The sequence below is a fragment of the Silene latifolia genome, chromosome 7 (assembly GCF_048544455.1).
Source record: "Silene latifolia isolate original U9 population chromosome 7, ASM4854445v1, whole genome shotgun sequence".
NCBI classification, from domain to species: domain Eukaryota; kingdom Viridiplantae; phylum Streptophyta; class Magnoliopsida; order Caryophyllales; family Caryophyllaceae; genus Silene; species Silene latifolia.
Genome location: NC_133532.1, coordinates 43607805 through 43619488, shown reverse-complemented (window position 1 = coordinate 43619488; position 11684 = coordinate 43607805). Strand labels below are relative to the sequence as shown.

Below are 11684 nucleotides of genomic sequence, written 5' to 3'. Positions count from 1 at the left end.
GTATCTAGTAAAGTAAATGAGTGTATCTATGAAGGTAAAGACATAAATTTAAGAACCTTTGCACACTACATACAATGCACATGATATTGGCTCATGCACGTCATTGCTTAAAGTTGATTATGGTCTTCGCATCCTTAGTTGCGCACCGTCGAGTAGACTTGGCTCATCCTTTATACTACTACATTGCTTGTGTTTTGACATGTATTAGTCACCAATTCTTTAGTTAACTAGGCTATATGGGACTCGAACCCATGCCTTTGTACAAAATTTGTACATCGCTCTCCCAATTGAGCTAATAGCCTTTAATATATGTCAAGCAAAGTTGAAATGAGGGGTATATAATCATCAGCTTGAAATGATACTGGTTTTTGGTCTTATTACCTCCAATTTCTTGACCAATTCTCCGGCAGTTGGAGCGGATAGTATGATATGGCGCGCACTAGGACTGACGAACCCTTCTTCAACAGCTTGATCGATGAAAGACAGCAGAGAGTTATAGTAGCCATCCACATTAAGCAGACCCACCTGCACATTATATTGCAGTATTTTGCCACCAATTAGTCATCAAATGTGCTGCACTTCACTTAATTTACAACACAGAGCAAAGAAATCAATGACATAGTTCAGATAATTACCGGCTTGTCATGAATGCCAAGTTGAGCCCATGTTATAACTTCTAGTAGTTCCTCCAGTGTACCATAGCCACCTGCATATAATGCAATGCTCAGGCTTTAATACAGGATACAGGATACCAGTCTGTATTAACTTGGTACTATGCCAGTAGTAACTGTCGTCCATCCATCAACCATTGTACTAATAATTTTGTTATTAGTATCGTTTTTCAAAATATGCGAGGAATGTTAAAAAACGTATACAATCAAATGGAACAGAGGAAGTAACCGAAAGAAACAAGGAGAGAAATCAAAAACTCACCATCGAGAGTTTGCCATTTAGGAGACTTAGCAGTAGAATTCTGAGCTAATATAAAAGCCGAAAGCTGAAGTAAAACAAAACCCACTACAACAACATTATAACCTCCCATGGCCGGAAAACTAATTTTCCGGCGTAACAATATTAGTTCTTCTTCTTCCTTTTCTTGTTGTTATTGGTATAATTGCAATTCAGGTCAACGGAGAATGTAGATATTATTGTGATTAATGAAGAAGATGTCAATGATTTTACAAGTTGGTGAAGAGGGGTATATAATCATGTAGCAAAGTTGTTTTTGATAATCATGTAGCAAAGTTGAAATGAGGGGTATATAATCATGTAGCAAAGTTGAAGTTGTTTCAGGTCAGCGGCAATTTTAAGTTATTTCAAATTGAAGTTGAAATGAGGGGTATATAATCATGTAGCAAAGTTGAAATGAGGGGTATATAATAGCCTTTAGTAGCACCCAAATTTTCAAACGTGAATTAATCATGCAGATAAATTCCACAAACTCCACAATTGTAAACCCAGCACAATGATCTGACAACCAAATTAAGCCAGAACAGCAAGAAGAAACCCACATTTTCCGCAAATTAAGCATCAAATTAACTGTATAAACACAATCAAACAACCTAAAACCTAACCCAATTCATCAAACCCACATTTTTCGAGTAAGTCTCCCTTAAGACGGGACATTTTCGTGTGAAAGAATAAGATGGCATTTAAAGACCACTTTAAATACTAGCTGGACCATTATGATCTTTAAATCTCAACTAAGATGATGTTTGCACAATGATGTCGGAATGAAATCGGAAAACAACACAAAATAGCTACACAAACTTATAATATAGGCGGCAAGAAGTTACTACCTGTCTAAAAAGCTTGATTATTGGTGGTGTAGATGTTGTGTATCTGAGAAAAGTGGTGCCGACGAATACACCTCCGCTTCGCAGTACACGGGTAATTTCAGCAATCTGTTGTACAAGTACAAATGAAGCTATAACTTGCAGCAAACATCGCTTTAAGTGGAACTATCAATGCTAATGTACAATGATCAGGGCTGGCCCTCCTGTTTGGTGGGTTAATTGACAAGGGCCCGCGTCTGAACCAAAAAAAGAGGACTCGATTTGGGTTTTCCAAGGGTTATATATTAGTTAGGTAGGTAGGTAGTTCCCTAGTAAAATAAATCGTGCATGCGATGCAGGGGATCTAGTCTAGTAAAGTTATCATGTTTGCAAATGTAGGTCATCTCTTACAAGATGGATTGGAAATGAAACACCAAAACTGCGGAATAGAAATCTTACAGCATTTGAAGGAGATGGCCAGCAATGCAATGCAAAGCACCCAAATGATGAATCGCATCAATCAAGCGGACGGAAAGGGAAGTCTAGCAACATCTGCCCTCACAAGAGCAAGTTTGCTGCATATTATAGTTAACCATCAATAAGCACAACCACGACGACATTGAAAAATAATACTGACAGCAACACCCTAGATAGAGATTATGAACTTTACTTTGACAAAGAGGGTTCTTCCTTTTTGGTGAAACCGTAACATTGGCGAAGCATATTTTCAGAGAAATCAAGAGCAATAACTCCAGAATAGCTACCACACATGGCTAATTTACGTGAGAATAGCCCACTTCCGCAACTGACATCTACTAGCAAGCCTCCTTCAGCTGGTTTGAAGTACTCCTGAGCCATTTTAAACTGCATTTCAGAAATCAAATCAGTAGGTCCATCAATACACCATTAACTCTGACGTAATTAATGTACTGATCCACAGAAGGAACAAGGCCTAACCTCTTCTTCCGGCCCTGGAAAACCACTTCTATTAAAATTTTGTCGCCATCCACGTTCATACAAAAAAGACACAACTGGACTTCTGTTTTGTCCACAAATACCATATTAATAATTAAAAAAAAACAATTAATAATCCATCAAAAGACAAAATCAACCCACATACTTTAAAAAATCAATAATAATAGTCACACTTGGTATCCTCAAATTTCTGGGTAGATTTAGTATTATTCAAAGGCACCTTCAAATCACACTTAACCTTAGGCTTCCAAGTAACAGTCTTAAACAAACCCACTTTAAATCTAACCCTTAAGTGTAGCTTCACGCCTTCACCTGCATCTCATACACTACTTCACTCTTCTGATTCTGATAATCCGTCTTCCCATCACTTCCAAGTATAACCAAATTCTGTACCTTAAACACCAAAAGTCCAAACGATGTCGTATTCTTATATCCCGGGTAAAACGTGGTTCCTTCAACGGTCTGTGGTTTGGATTTGATTCTTAGCCTTCTCCTTTTCAATTATACAAATCTCATACTGAAAGAGAATAATGTCACCTTTGAAGTATCGACAAGGTGTAGACAAGGTGTGTTCTTTGTTTTTCCGGATAAACAAGGATTCCTTGTGCGTGCATAATTTGTTATGTCATTTGCATGCATGATTACACTGATAGCTTACTAAGACTAAACTTTTGATTATCTATTGCTTAAAAGATACACATGGTATTACTACTATATACACAAATCGATTTGTGTATCCAGTAGTAATACCACGTGTATCCGGACTGGTATTTCGTGTATCCACGATCAAAAGATAAACTACGACCACCAAACTGGCCATCACAACCACCAACACTACCACCGCCATACCTACTTCCCTGGACTAACCCCACAACAAGCCCCGACCCCGCCATCAGCCCCGACAACCACTTGAACCCACATCGGCGACATCACTCGGTGACATAAACGACCACCTCGGACATGACGGGGACATCACCCGTCACCACAATACACCACAACATACATCTCCAAGGCCACGATCAGGCCAAATTATAACTCAAAAACGATTAAAAAAATAAAATTTATAATGATCAATTTTTATAAACCTAATTTTTAATTAGAATTCATACCTAAATATCAATTTTCAGAGATTAAAATAAGAATTGAAGCTCACCTTTCTTCTATAATAGACTGAAATCTGTTCTTGGGTGGTAGAAGCGGCGGTGGACATGGCGGCCGACGGTGGAAGTGTGAGAGGCGATGGAAGTAGAGTGTTTGTGGTGGTTTGGTGTTGAATTGTTTTAGTTTGGCAGAAAATAAAAAGAGCGTTTGAGAATGACTTTAATAGGTCGGTTAAATGCAGTTACGCACCGTACTTTAGTTCGCACTGACCCCGACCCTATATATATATATATATATATATATATATATATATATATATATATATATATATATATATATATATATATATATATATATATATATATACTTACAAGGAGTTAAATTTACATGAACTAATCATTCCCTAACTTCAACAAAAAATCTACTAATAAGCTGATCTAAGCTCTGAGTATCATGCATTTAGCCTTCAGCATTGCTATGTTCTAAGACGTATTTGCCCAACATGTCCCTTACCTCTTCTATATGTTGCCATTTGTACTGCTGAAGTTCTTGTGACGCGTTGATTACATACTGCGGAAAAAACAAAGACAAGACATTATTGTAACAACATACATCATTCAGCATAGCAACATTATGGTATAGCAGCAAGCAAGACAACATCAGCTCTAATTTAAAAAAAGTAATAAACACATTATTAAATTACTAACCTTTTCTGGAATAAGGATATATCTTCGCATAATAATCTCCAACATGAATCGACAAACATAGTATCCACATTGTATGCTATCTGGCTGGCGAGGGACCTATTATTACATAAAAACAAACAGACGAGAGAAGGCTCACATCAGAATCTTGAACTTTAGGTATTGTATTAGTATTAAACACAGATTTTTGCACTTAAGGTATTGTATTTAAGCACGTACCCCTGTTATCGTAATAAAAGTAGGGCCCTCATCAGAATCTTTCGTGGGTTGATCCTGCTCGTTAGCTCTTTTCTTCACAAAGGCCCTTTTTTTTAAAAAAAAAAAAAAAAAAAAAAAAAAAAAAAAAAAAAAAGGCACAGAAACTCAAATGAGTTTTTTGCTATAAATAAAAATTGGAAATGTTATTATAAATAAATCAGTATTATAAACTTACTTAATAATCAAGCGCTTAAAAGTCTCGCTTGGTGGATTATGTATAGAGTCCAACCAAAAAACTTTCTTCTTCGTCGGCATGATGGCTGCTAGCACCCAATGAGTCCTACATCAAGAGACATCATCATTATTAACAAGTACATATATTAGTTATAAAAATACAATTGTAGGGGCAAACGTAATATTAATTTGTTTATTACCCGTTTTCATTATAAGGGGCAAAAACCAGCTTCTTGGTTGTCGCCAATTGCTGAGCAATATAATCTACCCGATCTTCGAACGAAAAAATCGCGATAAACATAGATAAAACATAGGGGCACAAGAATCCGTATTGATCACATGGAATCTTGTTCTCGGCGATCACTCTCAATTTCAATATCCTACATTATTACGGTATTAATTCCGGTATTTAAAACACTATATATCTAGTAGTCAGAATATTAGAATATGAAATTATTTATTAAGAAACTTACTTCATACAAACAAATAGGTGTTGGACATCAATCTCGTCTAGGCCAGCCCAAATGGCTAGCATATCCCATGACATAATTGCTTCGCGCTCAACCCCTATAATATGCTCCTCGAGCGGAATAATTATCAATTGCTCATTTTCTATGTGATTGCAAGCCTCCTCATGCAGTTACCTCATCGTCACCGTTCTTACTTTTAGCATGTAATCCTTCCCAAAATATTTTGTGGAGTTTAAACTCTTAACATCTTTCAGTTCGGGGAAATAATGATTCTTTGATTTTGTGCTACTACCACCAGCCTACACATGTAGATAATTAAAATAATAAAAAATCCAAAGGTAACATATCCTAACTAGCTAGTTGGAGTAATAAAAATAAAGAGTACTTAACTAAATACCTCATCAACCTGCTCTTTCAATGATGAGGTAGTAGTAGCAGGTATGACTGGGGACTTAGGCTTATCCGTCTTTTTTGTCCCCTACACAAAATTTTCATGCTTTTTAGAAATACAGAAAAAATATAAATAAAGGGAGGTTTTTCAGAAAATGGAGAAGTTAATTAAATACCTCATCAAGTTGTTGTCTGGACGAGGTAGTTGGCATGTCCGGGGACTTAGGCTTATCCGCCTTATCCGGCTTTTTTGTTCCCTACAAAAAAATTTCATGCTTTTTAGAAATACAGAAAAAATATAAATAAAGGGAGGTTTTCGAAAAATGGAGAAGTTAATTAAATACCTCATCAAGTTGTTGTCTCGATGAGGTAGTTGGCATGTCTGTGGACTTAGGCTTATCCGCCTTAGCCGGCTTTTTTGTTCCATACAAAAAAAAAAATAACATATAAATTTAACATATAAAAACATTCAACAATTAAAAATTTAACAAATAAAGGTATTTTTTCTAACCCCAACTGCTTTCGGTTGAGGCGGAGACGAACGAGCCAGGAAGATGTGAGATTCAGGCCATTGGATGAAATTTCCAACCGCATCTCCCAGAATGGTAATGTCGTCACGAACTGGGACGGGCAGTTGAAAGTTTTCATGGCCTGGAAAGACTTCAGTTATCTCCACTTTTCTATGATTCGGCAAAAGTTTTTCGCCATGAACAACCACTACAGTTTCCGCTGCTGATTTGGTGGGCACTTTTACGAGAGCCCCGCCAACACGCACAATTGGTTTCTCGAATTTAGGGTCAACAAGAATAACTGGCCTCCTGTTTACGGCCTGAAGAATACACATACATTATTATATCACAAAATTTAATAGAATTCATATAAATTCAACTAATTAAACATTTCATGCATACCTTCTAACGAAAACAAGAACGACTTGAAGGGGATGTATCTTTGTTTTCCATCGACCTTCTTCTCAAGTTGCATCTCCTTTTCGGACCCATTATTTACCTAATAAAATTAACCAATGGCACGATGTCGGAAGTTATAGCATTAGAGCCGGCAGAACACACCCCCGATCTTACCCAAAAAAAAAGAAAAGAAAAATAAGGAAGTATTAGGTACCTGATCGGCTTTAGTTGTTACAACTTCAGAAGCATTAGGTACCTGATCTTTCTGAATCTCGTTGACCGATACTTCCTTCTCATGTATTGCCAAGGTAGTAGTGTTCTCGGCCTCTTGACCAATCTGTTGTACCTTATTACCCCCTTTAATGACATCCTCCATCATCTTCATTTTTTCTTCGGAAAGCTTTCCTCCAGCATTCATCTTTAGTAGTACGAATGTCATTAACTGAAGCTGCGTGCCAAGAATGTAATGTTTTAGCAATTTTTATCCCAACAATAACATGTGAATTGAACTTAAATGAAAATAATAGAATAAATGGTACCATGTCAGCCTTCTCAGCCTTAGTCTTCCTTTTCTTCTTTTTCGGGGTAGTTGTCCCATAATATTTCGTTACTCCAACCTGTAACGGGACACCCCTCAATCGACCTAGATGTTCGGGTCGGCCGATCGCTCTAGCAAGAACGTCTTCACGACCATTGGGAGTGAATTTCCCTTCTTCTACCTCCTTCAATACCTTGTCCTGTAATATATTAAATAAACTTCAAATTATATTTGTGACTAAAATAATAAAGTTATTAATGAACTCGTCTTAGTAAAATAATGCTTACTATGTTGGCCAACACTTCCTCATCATATTTGTCACGTGACCGGGATCCTTTAGGCGTGTGCCTTTCTTTATAAGTTACATGCCGATCCAAGTCGGTCACTCCCTTTGCCACCTACACATTAACATGGTAACAGTTATACATGTAAATTAAATGTGTAGTAAGTCCAAATGTGATTAAAAAAATCAAATCTCATAGGGGAATGCATGCTACTTACGAGGTTTTCCTTTATCAATCTGTAACCGCCTCGAGAACCATACCATTTCCCCTTCTAGCATGAAATGTTAGCACGATTTCTTCTGCTAACGACCTTCAAATTATATAAAAGTGCAAGTAGATGAGATAATAAAAAGATTATATAAAGAACGCATTAATTAAAAAAATGATAGGTAAATCGTTAAAAGGCGAGGATATTTAACCTGAAACTTCTCACTAGTTCTCATCGCTTTGAAAAGATCCCATTGTTCCTGACTGATGGTGGGACACTTGTCTGCTGGTGGGCTCTTACGCATCTCCCCCGTTGCCTTATCCATATACAACCAATCCCTAGCAACGTCACACTTCTACTGCCTGTGGACACCCCCTGCCTTCTGCATTAAATACTTATCATGGCATTCATCGGCAATATCAAAGGCTTCCTTTATACGAGCCAAGTATAACTCCGCCAATTTTGGATTCAAATTTCTAACATCATCTAAATGGATAGGCACAAACTGTCTTGTGCAACATCCAATCCAACTGGATAAAAAAACCCGCATTTGGACCGGTAGGGAAACCCTTCGAGCTCCATGTTATTTTAAGCGGCTCTTTAGCGGCTATAGCTGCAAGGGCTTGCGGGCACTTCGTAGCACCCCTCTCACCAGGCTTATTATCATCCCCACGCTTATTATTCTTTTGACTTCTTTTCCGTTTTTCACCGATGATAATCCTAAAACCCAAATATGAATGAAATAGTAAATGAACAACTTAACAACGTCATGCAGAGTATTATCTAAAACCCTAAAGAGGAATGAAAACAGTGAACTGACTTGAATACCTTACTGAAAACAGTGAACTGACTTGAAGGGGATGTATGCTGTTTTTCATCAGCCGTCTTCTCAAGTTGCATCTCCTTTTCAGACCCATTATTTACCTAATAAAATTAACCAATGGCACGATGTCAGAAGTTATAGCATTAGAGCTGGCAGGGAACACACCCCCTGATCTTACCCAAAAAAAATAAAAGAAAAATAAGGAAGTATTAAGTACCTGATCGGCTTTAGTTGTTACAACTTCAGAAGCATTAGGTACCCGATCTTTCTGAATCTCGTTGACCGATACTTCCTTCTCATGTATTGCCAAGGTAGTAGTGTTCTCGGCCTCTTGACCAATCTGTTGTACCTTATTACCCCCTTCAATGACATCCTCCATCATCTTCACTTCTTCTTCAAATTATATAAAAAAATGATAGGTAAATCGTTAAAAGGCGAGGATATTGAACCTGAAATTTCTCACTAGTTCTCATCGCTTTGAAAAGATCCCATTGTTCCTGACTGATGGTGGGACACTTGTCTGCCGGTGGGCTCTTACGCATCTCCCCCGTTGCTTTATCCACATACAACCAATCCCTAGCAACGTCACACTTCCACTGCCTGTGGACACCCCCTGCCTTCTGCATTAAATACTTATCATGGCATTCATCGGCAATATCAAAGGCTTGCTTTATACGAGCCAAGTATAACTCCGCCAATTTTGGATTCAAATTTCTAACATCATCTAAATGGATAGGCACAAACTGTCTTGTGCAACATCCAATCCAACTGGATAAAAACCCCGCATTTGGACCAGTAGGGAAACCCTTCGAGCTCCATGTTATTTTAAGCGGCTCTTTAGCGGCTATAGCTGCAAGGGCTTGCGGGCACTTCGTAGCACCCCTCTCACCAGGCTTATTATCATCCCCACGCTTATTATTCTTTTGACTTCTTTTCTTTTTTTCACCGATGATAATCCTAAAACCCAAATATGAATGAAATAGTAAATGAACAACTTAACAACGTCATGCAGAGTATTATCTAAAACCCTAAAGAGGAATGAAAATTTAAAACAACAGTTTGAGCTTCTAAAATCCTAAACCCTAATAAGAGGAGTGAAGTAGATGATGCGGGATGATAAAGATAACAAAGAAGACGAAAAACAAATAGATGCATGAAAATGAAAAAAGATGATCATCTTAAAACTTTAATGACGAAACACAAAATTAAGGTGAACATACCTGATGATGATGATGATGATGATGATGATGATGATGATGATGATGATGATGATGATGATGATAAAGAGAACGAGCAGGATGATAAGGGAAGGCAACGGAATCTGGGCGTCGAAAATCAAGGCGACAATAGGCAACGAGAATGTAGAAAGCGGGAGAGAGAGAATAATAAACTCAGGATACCAACGGTTGAACTGGTGTTGTGTGTGTTTGTGTGGTATGTTGTATGCTGTATGTGTTTGTAAATTAGTTTTTTATTAAGACAAACTATTGACAACGGGTCCTCAAAACAAAACCGTTGTTATATGTTAATAACAACGGGTCAATAAAAGTCAACTGTTGTCATAACTTTATTACAACGGTTAAAATATACCCGTTGTAATATATTTTCACCAAATTTGCGCCAAAATGAAATATGTCTAAAAAATCAATGACAACGGGTAGGGGTACTACACCCGTTGTTGAAAGTAATAACAACGTGTAATGTAACTATAACCGTTGTTGATAGTAATAACAACGGGTGATGTAAATATAACCGTTGTTGAAAGTATTAACAACGGGTAATTTAAATATAACTGTTGTTATTGTTGAACCTTTTTTTTTTTAAATTACTGTAATTCCATTACAGTCCAAACTGTAATAATACATACATCTTTAACTATGTGAAAAGCACTATATCTTTGCAACATTATTCAAAGAATTTCAACAACAGCATCCACATCTAATAATAAGATCAAAAAAGTAAGACAACACCAGCATGCATGCATACTGCATATCTATAGGATTTACCATGCCATGCAAATTTGGGAATCTTTATTTAACAATGACCATTGGTTCTATTGGCTTTTTAAAGCTACCAAAAGCTAAAGACATACAACACATCTCAAACTTGCTATAAATTAAGAAAAGAGGCATCCCATTAGCTCCCCACAACTCACAAATAAATTAAACCATCAAATTACTTGTCTGAAAATGACTCAAAATGTTGGTCGTCCATATTACTGTGTCCTAATGAATGCCCCAGGCCACATAGATATAGACAATGGAAAATTTGCTGCCAAGAGCTTTAATCCTTTGAGTAATAAGTTTATTGAGCTGGGATACTCGGTCAGCAAAGTTAAGCCACAATGGGGGCCATGGGGATTCAAAGAGAGTCTACTCATTCAGTTTGGAACATCACCTGCACATGCAGAAACAGCATTTAAGCTTGACATGATGTTTCAACTCAGAGGCCATGGCAGGAACGACTGGAATGCTCCGAATAGGTCAACACTCGAACCATACCTCTAGGTAGCCACAGACTCGGATGCTGAGCTTCTGAAGAATACCGTGGACTATGTCCAAGTGCCGATGCGACCATCATTGATGGGCAGCAGTCGGCCAGGTGAGAAAGCGTCGATGCCTACAACCAGGTTGTGGCTGTTTTCCAAGCAATGTACCCCTAAAACCCCTAAAAAATGTGTCCGTGTCTGTGGCTGAAACTTCCAAGCAACATCATGTGTTAATTGTTGAGTGTCAAACTGTGTGTGTCTGTATCCGCCTATCATAAGCAGTGTCGTGGGCCTGTATGAAAAGGCTACTTAAATAAAGATAATGTGTAACCCTGTGATTTTGTAAGATTTCCAGTACGTTTGTATTAAATATGCAGTTCCTTCTACTAATATGTTAAGTGGAGATAGGTATTTAAAAAAAAAAACTAAAAGGAAGGTATATATATATTTATTTATTTAAAAAATAAAAATAAAAATAAAAGCTACTATTTCATTATAAGTTACAGTGGGTAGATCATATGAGAACGGAGGAAGTAATAACTTACATTATGAACCATCTCAGGATCGGAGACGTTTCTTGGATATCAT

The 11684-nt window shown here is 37.4% G+C and overlaps 1 protein-coding gene and 1 long non-coding RNA gene across 2 annotated transcripts; both read right to left on the bottom strand.

Moving 5' to 3' along the window:
- Nucleotides 1–457: 457 nt before the first annotated feature.
- Nucleotides 458–4034, bottom strand: LOC141591046 (uncharacterized). Its single transcript, XR_012520613.1, has 3 exons — nucleotides 3904–4034; nucleotides 636–706; nucleotides 458–525 (listed from the first exon to the last, which is right to left on the bottom strand). It is a non-coding gene; the product is annotated as an uncharacterized LOC141591046 (long non-coding RNA).
- On the bottom strand, nucleotides 1712–3643 carry LOC141593135 (putative methyltransferase At2g41040, chloroplastic). Its single transcript, XM_074414089.1, is given in 7 exon segments — nucleotides 1712–1904; nucleotides 2235–2291; nucleotides 2293–2350; nucleotides 2446–2639; nucleotides 2733–2837; nucleotides 3063–3143; nucleotides 3470–3643. Coding segments are annotated over 7 exon segments (813 nt in total). The 3' UTR covers nucleotides 1712–1760.
- Nucleotides 4035–11684: the final 7650 nt, after the last annotated feature.